Raw genomic sequence first — 20,448 nt, 5'->3', positions numbered from 1 at the left:
GGAGTATGTGGATAATGCTGTGGTGCTTGTACAGTAGCTCTGTATCGAGAAAGTTTTTTTTAGGAATTGAAAAATCTTGATTCAGGCTGTTAAGTGCATCTGCACCCATCTCTCTGATGCTTTGCTAAGAGATACTTTTGCCCGAAGCAGGGCTCCTTGATCCAGTGCTATACAAAAACCACTTCTACATTTACAGGAACAGATTGAGGAAAACCTGACTTCTAGGGCACTGAGTTGCGTGGGTGATCTGGGCTCCTGGCACAGAATCAGCTTGTGTGTTTTACCCAGTGATGAACACAAAATATGTAACCCATTTTCAGAGTGTGAATTTGAGCTGTCCTCAGTTTAACATGGGTATTGACCTCTACGCATCCACAAATAGGACTGGGAAAACCCCTAGAAAGGAAGGTTTCAAATGCATTTTTTCTCCTAAGCATTCCTTGCCAACTATTTTGGGCATTCTTGCTCTGCATCCTGGTTGTTTAGAAATTTGCTCTCATGGGCTTAGTGCTCCCCACGCAATAACTGGAAGCAGAGGCACCTGATCTGCTGCTCACACTTGAGGCTGCTGCTCACACTTGAATTAGTCACTGCTCTAAGCATTACAGGCCCACATCCTTCTGGTGGTCTAGCCTTGCGGTTGGTGGGCTGAAACAGTACTTAAAAAAAAAAAAAAAAAAAAAAAAAAAAAAAAAAAAAAAAAAAAAGGAAAAAAAGAAAGAAAACCTACCAAAAAACTCCTCCATGTATTGGGACATGCTGTTCTTCTCTTTTCAGTAACATACAACAAAACTCCAGTGTCACACTTCCCCTTTCAGAACATAACCCTAGGGCCCCTAATTCTTGTCTCAGAAGGCAATACACTTTCTACCCAGTTTCTATTATTTCCTTCTGCTGGAGAGAACCCATTTTCACCCAACCACTGCCATGAAACACTCATCTATAATATAACTCTTCCTTGAATGTTTTCTTTTTCTCCTGAAAAAGGATTTGGAAACAGCAGGGATACGAGCACTCACCTCTTTTAAACTCTGCATCATAACCTTTATGATATGTTTTATCATCAACCAGCTTTAAGATTTTACCAGGATAACAACTTTGCCTTTGCAATGGCTCCCACAGTAGTCTTCAGTGAAAATGGGGAGAGCTAAGATGTAAGAGACTAATATTAGAATTACGTGGAGTAAAAGAAGAGGGTTTACAGTCTGCTAAGGGAAATCTCAGCAGTAAGCCATGAAAATGCTGGCTGCTAGTGCTGTACATCAGCGAGCAATATCCAGAGTTCCTCAATTTATATAGGAAATGTTTTTACTAGGCATGGTACCCCCAGCTCTCAGCCACTGACTTGGTCCCTCTCGCAGCTCCCGAGTAAGTCTGCAAGTCCACAGATCATCAGAGCTCTCACAGGGATATGGGCGATGAAGCCTGGTGCCTGCAGTGTGCATTTTTCAGAGTGTTGCCATGGTGATCTCCAGCACGCTCATCCCCCGAGAGCTCAGCTCAAAATTCAGAGGGAACCAAAGCAGGACAAAGAAATGACACCCAAGCAAAAGCAACAGGGAAATTACTTGTAATAAGCATACATACACACTTTCATACAGAAGCTTTCAGAAAATAGTTATTTTTAGAACTGAGTGGTCTGTAGGAAAGAAGCACAATCTTCATCGACACAACTCTAAATCAGGATGGTCTGCAGAATAAATACAAGAATTTCTAAGCCTGTTTCAGCTGGTGGATCAGTATTTGGCACAGGGCAAATCCTCAGCCTCTGTACTGCAAAAATCCTGATTTGTGCAGTAAGGACAGAGGACAAGAGATAACTAAGCAGATAAAAAGATAGAGATGCCTTTAATAATGTAACACAGTAGAGCAGCAACAGATCACTAGATAATCAAAATCTGACATCTACTTTTTAGAACATTACATTTCATTATTACATGAAAACAGTTAATACAACAATTCTTAAGTATTTGAGCAATTTAAATTTTCACCAAATACTTTACCATCATCTGTTGGTCCTTATGGCAGTTATAGTCTCTTACTGCATTCTCAACAAAAGGGAATTACATTTGTGTGAACATGAAAGCAACACTCTGTCAAGTGATGTACGATCTCGATATATAGTTGAGAAACCTGTTGTATGGTGCGTTCATTCCTACCCTACAAAAGCACTGTCTTATAATGGCCAGGCACATAGAAATAAACCAGCAAGAAGAGACACCAAAATTCAAAATCTAGGCCATGTCAGATAAGCCACAGTCCAGAAATAATACTAAATGAGAGTCAATCAATGTTTTGCCATTAAGCAGCACGTTTCAGTCAGAGCTTATTACGAGACACTGCCAGGCCCTTTTGTGCCTAAAAGGGCTCTGAGATCAGTTAATCTCACATAGCTTGATGCTGAGCCACTTGCATAGGCGAGTTTCTTCTCCCAAAATACATGATAATTCTTTTTGTTTCTATCTGGGCTTCTTATTACTGTTACAAACAGACTTTGTCCTCTCCATGTCATCATCTATCAGATCTTCACGTAAATACTTAATCATATGATGAAAAACTGCCTTTTCCCAAATAAGCATGGAGCTTTTCAGTCACATCTGCTTTAAACTGCATCAAACCTTTCTGGGTTGGTACAGCACTAACCACTTCAGAGCCTTGCTCTGTCCCCACTCATGAAATATGGTGTGAAGTCTGTTGCTGATGACAGCAGGCAGCACTTTACCTGCCGCCTTTGGACTACTGCCTGATGCTCATCACTGTGGAAGGTCACCTGCTGAGATGATGTTCATGAAGGTTTGGTTTCTTCAGTATATTCGCATTCTCACAGTCCCGTTGGCAGTAGACACAGAAAGGGTCATGTGGAGTAAATTGCCCAAGCATCCATTTGTACGATGCAGAAGATTTTACTCAATACATGTGCCCCTCTTCACTTGGGTCCCTTGGTTAGTTTTTTTTTTTGCTATCTATTAATCCAGTGAATTCTCTGTGCTTCCCCAGGCTGCCACTTCCCTGGTTTTCAAACTAGCACAGGATGAACAACTGCTGGCTGGAGGAAGGGCTGAGGGAGAGATCCAACTACAGTCTTTTGTATTTTTCATTTTATCTTTAGCTCCTTCTCTCCTAAAGGGTGATGACACCTGCCTTGAGCAGCCTCCTTGTATTTTAAGCTTTCTTGATCCCCTTTAACAGTGACTGATTTATTTCCAGCATATACTGGTATTTCTGCTGAACTGCAGGGAAAGAACTTGAACTTTAACGAGATCCCTACAAAATCACTGATTGCGGTAGGCATAATATTATGGTTCTTATGCACTCACACCTTGAGCCCTTCAGGGGAGAGGTTTTATTTACCACGAATAAAGATGAAGGCTGACAGACAGCCTTCAAATCAAAGGCTGAGCCAGAAAATGTCTGATTACTCCCGGAAGCAGCATTTAACAGCTTAACTTAGTCTTTATTTAGATATTATTTTGCATATTTCACCCATAACATAAGCAAACTTGTTGTGAACAAAATAATTTGGTAATCTAATGTATCAATATCACTCACACACTGACAGACAGGAATTTTAGTAAAATTTGCACTTATGAGATCAATTTGTACTAATTTCCATCTCTTAGATGCTATGCCTTTTCCAGGGCCAGTGAATGGAAAGTTGAGACCCTAGTGCAATTCCAAACACTTCCAGAAAACACAGTTGTACACTGTAATGGGAATTTACCTAAAAGGCTCTATTTTCCTTACTTAACAGCATGCACTCTACCGCCCACTACTTGTATGACAATATTTTACAAGGATACTGCAAATCTTTAAAGCATGGGGACAAATTAACTACACAGTGGCTGTCAGATATTTACCTCGCCCAAGAACGTTAGATGTATTAGGTTATGTCAAAGACAATAAATGTAGTTCAACTTTGGTAAAGAAGTTGGCAGAACAAGACAGGAAGCATCACTGCAGAGATGCCTGCCTCAAAATTACATGTCGCAAAGCATCAAATGTGGCCCCTCCTTCTCTTCCCTTTCCTCTCCTCAGTTATTCAGCAATTGAAGACACAAGCAAGGGTTCTGTCAGCTGCTTAACAGATGCATGAGGAAGATCATAGCATGCCTTACACCTCACTTGGGACACATTCTTTTTTTCCTCTACTGTCCTTCAAGGTCAGAATTTCAGCTTAATCTGGTGAATCTGACAGCAAGCAGCTTATCCTTCTCTCCATCGGATGTCCTGCCATTCATTTCAAAGATCCTAGGTAAATGTTATTCTTTGCCTAACATTTGGGCAGAACAGTTGATACTTACTATCACTAGTATGCACTCATTTCACCCATGGAAGTGGAAGAAACAAGAAGCTCGGGGATATGGGAGAACTAACCTACCTTGTTCAGCAACAGCGTGGACTCCTACCCAATAACGTGACTGTATAAACATGTCCTGACACAGTTTAAGTAAAACACCTTCAGTAGGTTTCCTACAACTGGAGAAAGAAACACTGCGTCTCACCTTGTAAAAGACAACAGACAGACAGGCTTGTTGAAGGGGGATGTTATCTTCACTCATTCTTATTTTGTGAGAATAAATGCCAACTTTTGTGTAAGATTACTATTTTCAGGGTACCACATTTACTTACAATAATGTTATCATATGCAATTTTGCTCAAGTTGTGCAAAATAGATGTATTTGGAACATTTTCCTTTCTTTAGTCTTTTGTTTCCATTCCCCATCTACGTCATTTACTTGTTCTTTTCCTCCTGGTCCTATATATACTTCAAAAACATATTTTCAAAGAACAATTTCTCTGAGCATAGCTTGTAGCTTGCCCCCCAGCTGTAAAAGCTTTGCTCACATATACCTCCCTTAGGAGAGATAACTTCTTTGCACAGAGCTCCTTTAGGCAACATCTGTAATCATGCAAACAGGTAGAATGTTCCCATGTGGTGCAGCTCAAGAAGGAAGCATATACATCCTGCAAAGCAAACCAGGGTAGCACCACAAATATTTTTATGCCAGATAAAATCCATATTCTGCAGCTTGGACTACCATAAACAAATGTTATCCAATATATATTTCAAGTCAATCAACTGAAGAATTCACATACGGATGGATGGCCTGATTTGAGTTTACCCAAGGGTATGAAAAACCTGAGAATGCAACAAATCAGCTCATCCCTGGGCCATACACACCTTCCCTTCCTAGCACCATCCTGGCCTTTGAACAGGATCTCCTTGGCTTTGTGACCAAGCAGACCTGCCTACAGTCATTCCATTACTGGATACTTCTAATGAAGCACTGGCAATCAATGCTGCTGCAGATCAGAGACCAAACTAGTCTGGTTTATCCTGTACAGAATTATATAGCTCAGGCTTTCTAAAGATGCTGGCTTTAAGAAGTGCTAAAGGACTTCAGGAATCTGCTCCACCACCCTCGACATGACCTGTACTGTATGTTTCTTCTCATTATAACAGAAACGGTACTGTGACCCTTTCTTCCCCTCTATGAGTACCCTGAAGAGCCAAATGGCCAATAGCCTGTGGTGGAAACTTTCAGATGTGGAATTGATGCAGAGGATGCCAAAGTCAAAACTGTGACCAATCTTGCTGTTCTTAGTGAGGGTCCCCTGGCATCCCCATCCTCAGGACTTCTCTGACATGCAGTAAGAGGATCTCAGCAGAAAACACAACAGGAAAGGAAGGTAAGAAGAGGGTGTCAGAGTATAAATCATCATAATACTGCCCGTAACAGGTACCATGATTTGCAAACTCATCATTTCCACAGAAGGGGCAATTTTTTTTTTTTTTAAGAAATAAAGTTAGATGCAGCTCTATGTTTATGTATGAAAAATAACCAGCCAGAGCTTTCAAAGCAATGCACACCTTCTGCCTCCTCAGTGCAACCAGCACCACTGTTCTTCCTGCAGGTTTAAAAAAAAAAACCAACAAAACAAAATGAGAACAAGCTCTAAAAACCATGCTTTTTGTAAACATAGGTCTAGCTTTGAAGAAAACAGTGGCACATCCCTTCAGTTGTCTGGAAATTTCCAGACACATTTTAAAGAAAATACTAGCTGTATAAACATAGAGATGTAATGTTTCGCAAACTCAGAAATTCCCAGGAACTGTAATTTAATAAGATTCATTTAACTAGTCACAAATTAAACTGATGCAAATTTAAGGAAAACCAACAAGGACAAACAAGACTGTATTTTGTGTATCCCTGGAAGAATTTTGTTTACTCAATCACCGGCTTACTGACTGACACCGAGGAATCTCCTACTTAAACTAGGTATTTTTATGTCTTGATATTACTTTATGACATTGTGCTTGATCAAATTGAGTGCTGCAGTAACAGGACACTAGAATATTGTCTAGCTGTCCAAAGGAACAGCTATTTTTAAATATAATGTCTTTTGCACATACTGTACTAACTGAATCAAATAAGGTTGACGCTTGCCTTGAATTTAGCCTTGAAAAAATACTAAGCAAACAAGTATTTAATTCTTACTTTTATGCTTGTTAAATCATTTAATTAAATATAACATTAATTGAACTAAAGATTATTATACAGATTTTTCTCAACTAATACATTTAAATGTATTAAAGCAGGGAGAAAACCAAAACAAAAACAAAAACCAGGCTGGGCTTATAAACAGATTCATAAAAACAGCATTAAAAAAGTAACACCCTGAGAGCACAGAGCATTTTTTTAATGTTTGCTAGCACAAAAGTAACAGCAAAGGTTAAGAGCAGTGGAGGTTGCATATTCCATACAAATCAACCCATTAAAGTAAACCATTTCCATTTCGCAAAGCGACATACCAGTTCACGTAAGACAATTTGCTTAAACAACATCACTGCTATCATAAGGCAAGAGGATGCAAGGCAGGAACAGAGCAGAAGTGCTCAAACTGCTAGCTATGAAGAAACCCGTAACGGCCCTGCAGCCAGGCTGTTCCAGCACCAAACCCAGGAGGATCAGCAACATGAAGGCTTCAAACGGGCTTTTGCAGAAGCCCTGGAGTGAAAGCCCTGTGCAGGGGGCCAGGAGCATCAGGGACCACCACTCCAGCCTTCAGGGCAGAAGGAAGCTGTGGGGCAGCTGAGGTGAGGGGGTGGCACTGCCCTGATGCCCCCAAGATCCCTGCAAAGCCCTGCTCCCTGGGTTTGTAGGCTCAGAGTTTGTGTCAAAAATTAATTAGACCTAAAATTGTTTTGTTTATTAGCAATTCCACAGTTCCTAAAGGAATAGCAGAGGCTTCCCCTGTACCCACAAGCAGACAGCAGCAAGATCATGAGCAAGAAAAGCTGAACAGTGCCCTTATCTGTGCCTGTACACACTGGTATTGCTCACACTGGCTGGTATAATTCACTTGCCTAAAATTAAAAAGAAGTGGGGTGAGGAGGCAGATTTCACCAGCTCCAACGTTGGCAGTTCTGTGAAAGGGCTCCCTTTGATCAGGAATCAAAGGTTTATGAAGACAAAGCTAATGTAGCATCTGAGAATGACACTAAAAATTATATTCAAACTCCAGAATCAGTGCTAGATTCAATGCTGACAACCAATTTGCAACAGTTCCCTCTAAGTCTGTAATGCATTCCTTTTTCTAAGCAGGGACAATTCTCAATTTTCATTGCCAGACACAACAAGAAACTTGGTGCCAATATTCTCACTTCTGTGAGAATACAGAATAATACCCCAAACAGGCATCACAACCTGATTATTCTGTAAAATTCTATGGGCTGACACACTGACTTGAGAGTGCTACCAGGTGTCCATCCACATCTCAGTCCCATTGTGGATTAGGAGAAGGAAGAAACTTGTTACAGTGAGTGATAACCAAGCACTTACATTCACTAGCCTATAAACCAGGACAGTTTAGGCTGGTAACTTTGACAGAAATTTCTCAGTGAATTTCCAGCCTGCATTTCCCCAAAATTGAGATAACCCCAAATCTTCAAATTCAGCTTTAGTAGTACAAAGAACTGATGTGAAACCCTATTTTATAGTAGCTTTCCTACTAGGTTTCACTAGGCTTGAATAAGCTGCTTTTTGCTTTCTCTTGATCTCCCCAGGATGCAGCAGCACTTGCCAAAAATAACTATGTTTTAATTTTCCTTCATAATTCCCTTGCAGAGGTCTGCACTGTTTTAATGCTGTAGCATCACATATCCTTTTATTCCCTGCCTACACATTTTAACATTTCAAACACATGATTATTTATAAATGAAAAGCCACCAGAGCTTTGGTGAGGTAAAGTGGTTTAGTGGGGACTGAAACTGGGGAGGGGGTAGAGGGGAGGGTGAGTCATCATTTTCTGGTTTTAATCCTTCACTCCTCTGTTTTGGGCTTTCTTATTAGCAGTAGCTCTTATTCACTTTGAGCAGAGCCAAGACAGCAAACAAGTCCTCTGAATTTGAAAGACAAACAATTCCAACTCCTAATTCAGCTGTGCACGCCTGCTCCAGGCTGTTCAATCCCTTGAGACCCCTTTTTGTAGCATAGGCTTTTCCCTCCTTTAAGTGCCAACCCATAGACGGCCTTTGGCTGGGGTTTTGTCCATTCCCACCTGCTCTTGCAAGAGGGAGAACAGACTGGGATGGTGACGCCATCCTTAATTTCTGTGCTCTATTCAGGGCTGGGCATTGCCACACCAAATGGAGCAAACAGGTTACAAAAACTGTTTGCACGGACAAAGCAAGGCACTTGAACACCACCACCACTTCAACACACCACTTGGAAACAAGTTGCACTGCATACTGAAGGGGAGACAGCACTTGTTCAGAATCTCCTCTCCTTTTCGGTCATTGCTCAACAGGGCAGCAAAAAATTTGTCCTTCAGCCCAATTATACCACTCTACTGATGGTGTAACAAAAGGAGAAAGAGCCATGACAGAAATAACAAGGTAACCTGCATCTCTAATGGAAGCAACAGCAGAAGGTAGAAAAATTAACTGCCATCACACACCATTTTTCTTTCCACTTCAAGCATCCTCTTCCTTTCTAAACACTCCTCCTATACACATCTTCCTGCAAAAAAAAAATCTCTAAAGCCTGACCCTCCCAAGCCCATCTATAACTCATACCTTTTGCAGCTCCACTGAGAAACAACCCAATTGGCAGCATGCAAGTTCCAGCTCTAGACTTTTTAGAGACGCTTAAGATTTAGAAAAGCCTTAGTGTGGATGCCTCAAGGTTCAGCTGCCATATCCATGTTTCTGTACCAAAATACGTGCCCTCAGTTTCAAAAGTGTGAATACTCTTGAGCTCCAAGTATAATTTAGGACAAGTAAGAATATGCAGAACCTCTGAGAATTAAACTAGCTATTTCAGTAAATTAACTAGGTAGCAACTGTGAAAATGCTGATGCTAGACAGTATTTCAGCTTTCTGGGCTATAAATGGATATAATTTTTACTTACCTGACAGGTGTGCCATGAGAATTAGCTAATATTGACACTTTGATCTTTAAAATGCTTTGCCAAGTATTAATTAAGGAAGGATCATTTTGCATTTAAAATAGCTAGTATTTTGAAGTTGAATTTGTCTCCATCCCTCTCCTAAAATGGTAAAGAATCTACTGTTTATTTTTCTGTGTATTCCCCAGGAGACTACTTTTGAGAAATATGAGGAAGAAAGACTGACACGCAGATCTATGTTTCAAGGAAGATGAATGGATACCTCTTAAAAAAAAAAAAAGCTGTGTTTTGTTGCAATAACCTTCTCTCCTGTGGGTCTTGTAGCCACACCTGTAGACTTAGGTAAAATGTTACTGAATACAGGGGTAAACGACCCCTCCACCCCACGGTAAACCACCGTTTTATAACTAACCTAGTATTTTTCACAAGGCAGGTCTCAAAGTGAAGTATGAGAAGTTCATAACATGTTGCAGATATTAAAATACTGCATCTACTGGTAAAGTGTGTCCTCATTTCTCCATAGAGGGAAACGTGCCAACATATCAGCAAAACTCTATTACGGTTTCATCTGCAGTGATATAAAGAACATCCAAAGCTGCACGATGCTTTTGTTAGACGGGTCACCCATGTAAGCTGCTGACAGAGGAAGATGGGAGAGCCAAGCTTGCCCACAGAGCCAGCTCCCTCTCAGCCACTCTGCGCTCAATAATAAGGGCAGGACTTTCACCATGGGCACTGTTGTTGCAAAGATCTATCAACAAATGAATGACATTTGGCCCTTCCATGTCCCAGTGAATATAAAGCTAGATTAGAGTGAAATAAAAGATTGTACTTGATAGCATATGGGCAAACAGCAGTGTAAGTCTGCAAATAAACTGCTCTGCACACCTCCGAGAGACCATTATGCAGGGGCCTTCTTGTGGTTGCTACTGCTGTTGGTTACAGTCTGACCTGGTGTCACAGGCTACTCGCGCTGGTAGTGCAGAGACGTCATCAGCAGTATTTTCCTTACTATTAGCCAGGCAACACAGGGAAGACAGAACCAAATGGAAAGAAAAAAAGACAGGACACAGGTACTGGGAGGAATACCAGAAAACACATGCATGAAGATAGGTACAAACCCTGTGTAGTCTCCCTGAATGTCCTCTAGGGTCTCAGGATGACAATAGCAGAAATTCTGTGAGAACATTTTGCAAAGCTCATGTCTCATTCTCACCTGCTGTCCAAGACACACAGAAGACACTAAACAAACGTTAGCTGGTGTTTCGGTGACTTAAGACCTATGGATCTAAAGATGAGTCTTAGAAATTATTCTGGGGACTCAAGTCTGTTTGATTGTCCTATCTAGAAAATATTAAAGTTCCTTATGGTAATCCTTCATGATAGTCTCTATGATGGGAGACTTCTTCCCCTGTTCCCATGCCTCATTTCATGCACAGCATAAGATATTACTTAATGAACTAGCAGCTCTCCAATATTTATTTTTCTCCTCATTATCCAGCGTGGCTCTATGCTTTATTTACCATGCTATCCAAATGCTGCTGAGAATTACTTACAGCATTCACAATATAGGAGCCAAGTTCTTATAAACAACAATTAATTTTACAACATCCAGCTGGATCCTGAAACTAAGGTGGATATTTTTGGGATGGGCAATCTTTTTGAGCAGCTACTTTATAATCCTAGAAGTCTAAAAAGCATCTCCATAGACTTTCCAGAAAGAACCTGCCTACCAGCAAGCAAAGTTTAGCAACAGCACATGACATGACGTTGTCCTCACCCTTCACAAGGGTGTTTGAACCAGGCTATTTACAGTGCCAGCATGCACATTTTACGTAAGAAATATCATTGAGACCAGTGAACAAAACACCCAATGCTACATTAAGAACATGTTCTGGGCATTTCACATTACAAGATGTGCAGTGAGAACCTAAATTTGGTATCTAAATAGGGCTGGGTGTTCTTCCCCCCTACCCTGTGCACATTCCTGCCTGTGGTCTACTTGACAGTGCCTGCTCCTGATTCCCTAAGGTACATACTCCTCCTCTTCTCCTTGCAGTCACTGCCTCAAGATTATTTTGATGTATCATCAGTATAATACAATACAATTAGCAGCTTATCATCCCCTCCACTCTATTTTACATTTTTCCTAGCCTTTCCCTATTTTTTTAAGGGGAAAAAACCCTTTGCCATCCCCATCCCCTCTCTCCTCTTCACCAAGTGAAGAAACACAGCAAATCAATATTTCACTGGATTCCTCCAGCATCCCAACTTTGACTTTCAGCTCCACTAAAGATCAGTCCAGAAGTCTGTTGGAAGAGAATGTGGAAGAGGAAGTTTCTGCAAGTTTATTCCATCTTCTGGCTTTATGGGTATCCAAAGCCAAAATCCTACCAGCTTTCCTACCAAACCACTATAATGTATTCAAACCCAAGTTTAAGATTTAATTTTAAATTTTGACTGAAACAAAAAAATTATTAAATATCTCAGGATGCAATAAAAATCAAAATTGTAGGAGGAGGTACTAGATTTCATGGCTTCACAGCTCTACCTCCACGATGTGAGTAACTGCAGGTAAAGCCACTGCTCCTCTTGCTTCCTGTTAAGTGCTTTGTTCCCTCTCTTGGGTTCTATTGACTTTTTATATGAGAATGTCTCCATAGCCACTTCTGTGATATAAAACCAAAAGTAGATATGAAAAGGTATTTTCTCCTCTCCACATAAACTTGTTAATTTGGTATTACTGCAAAAATACCAGTAAATGTGAGCCAATTAATTTTAAAAAAAATTATTCAAGTTTAGAAGGATAAATCTACAATTTTAATGTCAGCTATCTGCAAGAGATAGATCAAGAAGATGGTTTCCATTTAGGAGCTCAGTCTACACATGCATAAAATTAAGATATCAGAAAAATAACATCTATTGGAGACCATATTTATTTTTACATCAAGGACAAAGTGCTAGTATCCATCTCCACAAGGATGTGTTTACACCTCTGCCAGTTTCATGACCAGCTAATAATCATGCTGTCAGTAGTTTATTACTCAACTTCTGAAATACAGCTGTACTTCATGTCTTTTGTTTTCACATGCATACATATATGAAGTGACATTTTAACTGGGCAGATATCTTTTACCAATACTCAACCCATACTCACATGGCACTCTCCTGCTAAATAGGCACGTAAAAAAATGCAAACAAACAAATCCCAAATATTCTGTTTATTTCACAGAAAATGGGAACTTGAAGATAACAGTACCTCTTCCCAAGTTTCCCAGGAGAAACAGTTGAAGATCAAGTTGGTGAGAATAATGTGAAAGTAACTCAAGAAAAACTTCTACATGTACAAACTTGTCACAAACGTGGAATTGTTCAAGAAGTGCCACTAGCCTGAACAAGTACATCACTCAAGATGTACTTTTTAGGACCCTGGAGTAACCAAAGTGACTGGTCCCAATAAATGCCTTCAAACCTTGTTTTGTTTTGCTCAATACAAACTGGAAGGTGTTAAGGATTTGATTTTGTATCTTATATAAGCCTATATAGGTTTCAAACTGGGCCAGATACCAGTAATCTAGATACCAGTCAATGCACAGCCTAGTCTCTAAATCTTTAGCTCAGGTACAATGCTGTAAAATCTGAGGATCTTAATTTCAAGCAATTCCCTATCAGTAGATAACTCTATATAAATGTACTGTGTGTGGGGGGTGTGTGTGTGTGTGAGGTTTTTGGTAGCGGGGGAGGGAGCTACAGAGGTGGCCCCCATGAGAAGCTTCTTGAGGCTCCCCTGGCTCCAAGCCAGACCTGCCTCTTGCCAAAGCTGAGACAATTAGTGATGGTGGCTGCACCTCTGTGATAACGTATTTAAGAAGGGGAACCTGAAAGGAGGAGTTGGAGCTGTGAGGGAGACACTTATGCAAACACCAAGATCAGTGGAAGAAAGGAAGGGGGTGTGTGTGTGTGTGTGCGCATGTAATTGTCAGAGCAGAGACTCCCCTGCAGCCCAGGGAGGTCCACAGTGGAGCATATGCCCACCTGCAGCCCATGGAGGACCCCACACTGGAGCAGGTGACTGTGTCCAAAGAAGACCAGGACTCTGTGGAAGTCCCCACTGTTGTAGTTAGGCACTGGGAGGACTGTAACATGTGCGAGGGACCCTGGAGCAGATCAAGAAGAGGTGCAGCCTGTGAGAAGGACTCCTGTCAGAGAAAGTTCATGGAGGACTGCCTCCTGTGAGAGGATTCCCATGCTGGAGCAGGGGAAGAATGTGAGGAGTCCTCTTCCTGAGGAGGTAGGAGTGGTGGGACCGACTGTACCCCCCATTCCCCGTCCCCCCATCCACTGATGGCGGAGGAGGTAGAGAAACCAGGAGCAAAGCTGAGCCTGGAAAGAAGGAAGGGGTGGGGGGAGTTTTTTTTTTTACGATGTGGTTATACTTCTCACTTTTAAGTGGTGGTGGTGGTAGTGTTGGAATTAAACTGATGTTTCTTTTTCTTCCCCTAAGGAGTCTTGCCTTTTGCCCATGACCATAATGGGTGAATCATCCCTCTCTGTCTTTAGCTTGATTCCAGAGCCTTTTCCTTTATTTTCTCCTTCCCATTCCTGAGGGAGAAGGAGCGAGTAAGTGGCTGCATGGTGCTCAGTTGTCCTTTGTGCTCAAACCACAAAAATAAACCAGACAGCATTTTGCAATGTTCCTGTAGTATGCTTCAGTACTATTGGTTGTTAACAATTTTAGAAGACAAGTTTATAAAAGCCCAAATGTTAAAATTAAAACCATCCCAGCTTGTTAGACATTTAAACAGGATCACCATCCTATTTGACATCTAAGTCATGAATTCTGTACTTTATCCAGCATTTGGAAAGGCTTAGTTGACTGCTTCAGGCAGGCTCTGGGAAATGGAAGGTGAGATCGTGGGAAAAATGTAATATGAAAAAATACTGGAATGATTCCATGGCAGCTAGAAGTTCATGACTATCACTACCCTGCACACCAGAGCTACTCAAAGCCTCCTGGGGTATGATTTGCAGAGATATGGCTGTGCTTCACACACAAATATGTACGTACATATACACATGTGCATGCACACAGTCAGGAAGTTCACATTATTATGAAATACAGCTAAGGAAAGCAATTACTTTAAGAAAAAATAATGGGGTATTCACCAGCAAAGTAAGTTTCAAAAGGGTCTAGAAAATGAACCAAAGCTCTTATTGTTAGGTAACTATTGACTCCAGGTTTGAAAAAGTGACCTCAAGTGAGCAACAATGCACTTAGCCTGGAACTTGCAGCTGCTGTATTTCACTCTAAATTGAATTGCCAATCCACAGTGCAATCTTCTTCCACTATAAACTCACATCTTTGGGGCAGGTATAGAGAAAAATTCTATATACTGGCTGCATTATTCCAAGTTAGACTGAATTCCTCTGGAAATGGAAAATATGTCCTCATTACAGAATTGAAGGATCCCCATGGGTATTTATACAGGGGTAGTGTTGTGGGGTTTTTTTCTTTTAAGGGCACTTAGTGACAACTTTATGTTGACATTTTTCCTGTGAACAGTTCATAAGCATGCAAATAACTAATAGCATCTGGCCCTATTAAAAGCATTTAGGTACATGTAGCCTAGAGACTCATACTGAAAACCACATAATAGACATTTTATACCTCACATGCATATGCACAATTATCAGATCCAGCATTCTTGCCATACTAAAAGTTGTCTTTTTGGCAAATCAGGCTGTCAATTTAGCATGATTTACAATACCACCAATGACAGTAGTTTGCAAACATAAATAATTGACACATGCTGTGAAATACTTACATTCACTTTTCCACTAAGTCTTCTTCACTACAATCAAGTTTTTTTCCAGGACAGTGTTTAATCTTCTTACTAAATAAAAGAAGGCAGCAATTAAAAATATATTCATATGCATTAAGCTATGCTCAATCACCTTAAATTTATGAACTTTGAAATATGGATTTAAGATCTTCTACAGGGTTCCATAAACTTTTAATTTGTTTATATGTAGTCAATTTTGTTACATTTTAAACACAACTTTAGCACACCATAACTTTCAATCCTGAGGCTAAATGGGGCAATGTTCTCTATTTCAATAGCTGCTCAGATAATAAATCAGATGGACAGCTGCTCACAGATGTACAACTAACTACTGAAGAACTGAGAGCTCAACTGATATACCACCAGAAAGAATGCCTAGCATTACAGATGGGGTATTGTATGATTTGGCACTCCTCTAGCTAGAGCTTGAACACACTCTTATCAATGGCAGCACTCAGCACCTCCCACGATCAAACATTTAAGAATGGAAGAGAAACAGTGTCTGTCTCTCTAGGGAAGGATAAAATACCATCTGATATTCTTTAACATCACTGTATATGCCAAAAAGTGATAAAAAGGGGTTCATATAGATTGTTCAACACGAAGGTAAAGATGACAACTGTCTTTGAAAAACTATTCCATTCAACAGATGTAGCAAGTGCTGAATGCCCCAATGCCCAATCAGTTTGGATCACTGTATGGCACTTCCACAGGAGAGACTCAAACACCTGGCAAAATCCACCACCTTTTCTCCAAAGCCACCTCATCTCTGCTGAACCTGACATTGAAACTTGTGTAACACTGGCTCCCCAGGGAGGTAAGACAAACATCAACAGGGCTTTTATTTTCCCTTCGTGTTCCTCAAGGCTGCCCAGTACTAAACCAAGCTTATTTTGTTAATGTCTGATGGGATTTAATTTCTTGTTTGCATTCCTCATATCTAGTTGCTGTGGTAACACATTCTTTAAAACTGTGTGCATTCATCTCTGCCCAGGGAAAAGCTGTTTGAGGGAACCTGGACCCTCACTGGGTGGAGAACAAACATGGATACCCAGCAAAATCGTGACATAAGGGACATAGACAAGAGCTGGGTGAGATACTTACACCACAGCTGCACGATACTGCCTAACTGGAGAGTGTAGGCTTGGATTGGGACTGAGGGAAGTTGTAGGAGGAGAGTGTGAGTAAAGCAGCCAACCCAAGAGACAGAAAAAATTTTAGACTTTAGGACCAAGGGAAAGGGCAGATTTATTTCTTTCTTACTGACAAAGGGAAAACCAATTCTGGTGCAACTTAACTATATAAATGAAAAGGAAATACAGAAGTAAAAGGAAGTGCAAAGGGATGTGAAAGATTATGACAGTGTCAACAACAGTGAGGAAGGAAGGAGGCTGAGGTAGTCAGCAAGGAAACAAGACTTCATCCCACTGAGTGCCCTTTATACATCCATGTTGCTTGTCTCCATTAGAGTATTTTTGAAACCATTGCTGAACAGTGATTTAGGCATGTCTTGCACAGTTGGTTCACATCCTAACTTTGCAGATGCAACAACCGTCCCATGCTAATAACATCAGAAATTTATTTATTGGGAAAACAGGTTCAGTCATAACCCAGGAACTGGCAGAGTAATTGGACTACTTATGTGTCAGTTCTCACATGGGTACACCAGCAATTTTAGCCTGTAGTTAGTAATCAGCTGTGCCAGAGAATGATGCTACCAAACTGTACTCAATTTTCTGTGTTATAAAACAGGAAGTCTTTTTCATAAGAGGCTTGGGACATGAGCCAGAAATCTTGCTCACTGTCGTCCTTTTTATTCAGACTGAGTCATCAGATTTTCCAGGTTTCTCCACTCAAAAGGCATGCTGCTTTGGCTAGGTTTAGATGGACACAGGTGGTACCATCTGCTGTAAGGGTTCCTGGTTTTGTTTGGTTTTGTTTTATCCTTTTACCTCCTGCTCGTAGCACAACAGCTCTTTTACAGTATCTTACACGAACATCACAAGGAACAGGTCTTTCATGGGCCAGTCAAAATGGACTGCTTGAACTAAAGGAACTAAAACACACATTACTATCACAGGTCCTCTGGCAACTGGAGGCTCTTGCAGACTGACCTGAAAAGTACTTAGATGACACAGCAGAGTTGTTCTTTAAAGCTGGCAGAAACCATGAGCACAAACAGAGCAAGTTGCTAGGGGGATGCTCACACAAGCTAACTTCACTATAACAAGGTTGATCTTCCTGTTTCTCCTCTCTCCACTGGCTTGACAGAGAGGGTTCTGCTGTGGATCACTTTCTGGAGGAGAAATCAATCTTCCCTGAGCTGCTTTTCAGAGGAGACTCCCTCTCTTCTCTGTAACTCACAGAGGACAGCAGGGAGATTACTGCTATTAGGCTACATTTAGCTCTTATGCTGTCCCACCCCAATCTGAGTGCACTTAACTGCTCTCACCTTTCATATGACACACTTTCTGCCTTTCAAATCAAAATACTCCTTTAGGATGAAAGGGTGAAGACCACCATGGATGTGTCATGCAGTTAAAACCATCAGGACAAGTCAATAATCCAGCAGAGACAGGACAACTGTAAACAACCTCCCCAACTTGCAAGCACCCTCTCCCTCATCAGGCAGATGCACTTTGTATTTAAGGTAAATGTCTCAGATACCATAATTTCAAAAAGAAGATAAACTCAGGCTGATAGGTTGTGTTCAAGTGAAAAGTTTTGTAAGTGGATAATGTGCTGCACAAGCACCGTGGCTGCCGGGGGGATCAGGGCTTCCAAAAGCTGCAAGGAACAACACATAGCACTTGTCCTGCGGTGCCTAAAGCCAATGCTGCCATAACTAGAGTAAAAACATATGGAGTGCTTTTTTGTTTGTTTGTTTGTTTGTTTCTAGAGCTAAAAACAGATCATAAACCACATGTTTTTTGAGGGAGGCCTTTGTTTGTTAGAAAGGGCAGGCACTGGGGCAGGGATAGAAAGCTGTACTGTCCGTTTCCCAGGCACAGACCTTATTCCCCTGAGCCTTCAGTTATATGGGGCAGATACTTTTCATATAGGCTTTTATATGCCCATGGAACTTTTATCAGGCTGTTGAGCTAACAAGCACAGTGCACTCGATAGGACGGAGCACATAAGATAACACTACATACTGCTTTTTTGAGCTTAACTTTGAAAACAGATCTTCACATCTCAGTTCTGGGAAGGCTATGTTACAACACTGAGATCATGTCCATATGGAAACAAGATATAGAATTTATTATTAAAAACTTTACAGTGATATCAAATGACAGCTTAAGACTCTTAGACATTGTAGTGTATTTACATCTCTAATTAACTCTGTATCCCACTACTACACTACAATATCTGGCCAATGCTGTATCTTCCCTCACCTTCAGTTCTCCAGCTTACATCACTCTTGGTCATCTCCATTCTGCTCTTTCCTTGACCTCAGAGACACCTGCTCCACATCTAGCACATGAATTACAGAGTTTTATTACTGACTTCCTTTCCATCTCCTCTACTTGGCTACCTCAGGCTTAGTATCCTTGTTGTCTTGAAGCTGCTTGACTTAGCTCTACCTTCGATACACTTAAGTCTGATACTGCTCAAACTCTTTTTTTTTTTTTTTTTTCCCCCTTTGGTTTCCAGTCCACCCCACATCTTTTTAACCTCAATTTTATGCACTATGAAAAGCCCTTGATCAACTCTGTGCAAGAATTAACAGAATATTAAAATAATAATGGAAGTGTTTAATATTGCCCAATATATATGTCAAAAACTCAGACATTTCATTTTGCTCTTCCTGTAGTTTGCAGGGCAAAAAGAAAAAAAAAAAAACCAACAAAAAAACCTAGGAGAAACCACACATTCTGGAGTTTTCTGTTCTTAAAATCTAAAAGTCTCAGACCAAAATCTGAGTTTTACAGATACACTATAAGAACGAAGTCCAGCATAACCCAAAACTGAAACCCAATAATTTGTGCTCCATTATCCTTTTGAAAGTATCCTTCATTTTACTCTGAGACTAAATACCTTATCTCTTTTTCCAGAGAGATTTCTTAACTACAGAATTAAACACACTAACCACTGTCCCTTCTGACCGGTCTAGAAATTCCACCTGCTCTTTCAACAGTATTTCACTGCAAAGATCAAACAGCAAGAATTCTACAGCGCGAACTGTCAACCGCTTGAGATGCAGCATCTCTCATATTAGGGTAAGAATCAAAGTGAGGATTGGCGAGTAGCACCTTTTTCAGCCTCTTAAAATCGTAATTTACCAAACCTCACTATTAATATTGGACAAAACTGTTCCCTGCCTTGTCACTCATATAAGGCAACAGGGCTCCTCTACAACCAGCAAGGTGCTGAGCCAGCACTGAATGCTGATCCATCCTTGTTCAGCTACCTGGCCACTCGGCATAAGGATTTAATCCAATGCAAAGCAACAGAGAAGCAACCACAATTTCTCAAAAGCAATCTGAGAAACTCTTAAACCTCACTTCCTTGTCTTCCAACACAGTATCTAGCTTAGTAATTTTACAAGGGTAAGGATACCAAGAAATCATATCCATAAGTTTTAAGCCTTTGTAGAAAAAGCTATTCTAGAAAGCTCCTCATCTGTGAGGTGAAAACATGATGCCTGACAGTAAGCTGTAATACAAAGAATTTTACTGTCACACACTTGGGATGCCCAGTGTAACTCATGGGTTTGTTGGCTGCAAATTAACACCACTGTCCTAATTTTTAACACCATAATTTTAACTGTATTAGATACCTGTGAATGCTTAAATAGCAAATAGGAGAGGTAGACTTTTGACACAGTTATGGTTGTACATTTTTTTTTGTCATGAAAATGAAACTTTACAAATCAGATGCAAAAAAGGACTCCAGGTTGTCTTCAGCTTAAGCACACCTGTAGTGACCCTGGCTAGTCCATGTGACAAGCTCAATACCTCATGCAACTCGGAGAAGATCAAATTGTTCTACATGTCAGGTGAACCAACACACATTAGAGATACCTCCATATATTTATTTTTTATCTCCAACCTGAGTTCCAGGGAGTTAAGGTGATAAATTCAAAATCATAAACATTACAGTCTATGCCCATGACTTTTCAAATGCCATTTGGCAAATTGTTTCAAAATGAATCCTGTGAGAAGTAACTTCTCTGACAGTACAGGAGGTTTAC

At 40.6% G+C, this 20,448-nt stretch overlaps 1 protein-coding gene across 4 annotated transcripts in view; it reads right to left on the bottom strand.

The window, feature by feature from the left end:
- PLXNB2 (plexin B2) overlaps window positions 1-20,448 on the bottom strand; it is a 252,716-nt gene that overhangs the window by 104,255 nt on the left and 128,013 nt on the right. For all 4 annotated transcript variants that reach the window (XM_026867768.1, XM_026867770.1, XM_026867771.1 and 1 more), the window contains one exon: window positions 15,237-15,305. In XM_026867768.1, coding sequence (XP_026723569.1) covers window positions 15,237-15,238 — 2 coding nt within the window. In that variant the 5' untranslated portion in view covers window positions 15,239-15,305. The remainder of the gene's footprint in view (window positions 1-15,236; window positions 15,306-20,448) is intronic.

This window comes from Athene cunicularia (assembly GCF_003259725.1).
Source record: "Athene cunicularia isolate RWA chromosome 1 unlocalized genomic scaffold, athCun1 chr1_part2, whole genome shotgun sequence".
Taxonomy (NCBI): domain Eukaryota; kingdom Metazoa; phylum Chordata; class Aves; order Strigiformes; family Strigidae; genus Athene; species Athene cunicularia.
This window is presented reverse-complemented; position numbering and strand designations above follow the sequence as displayed.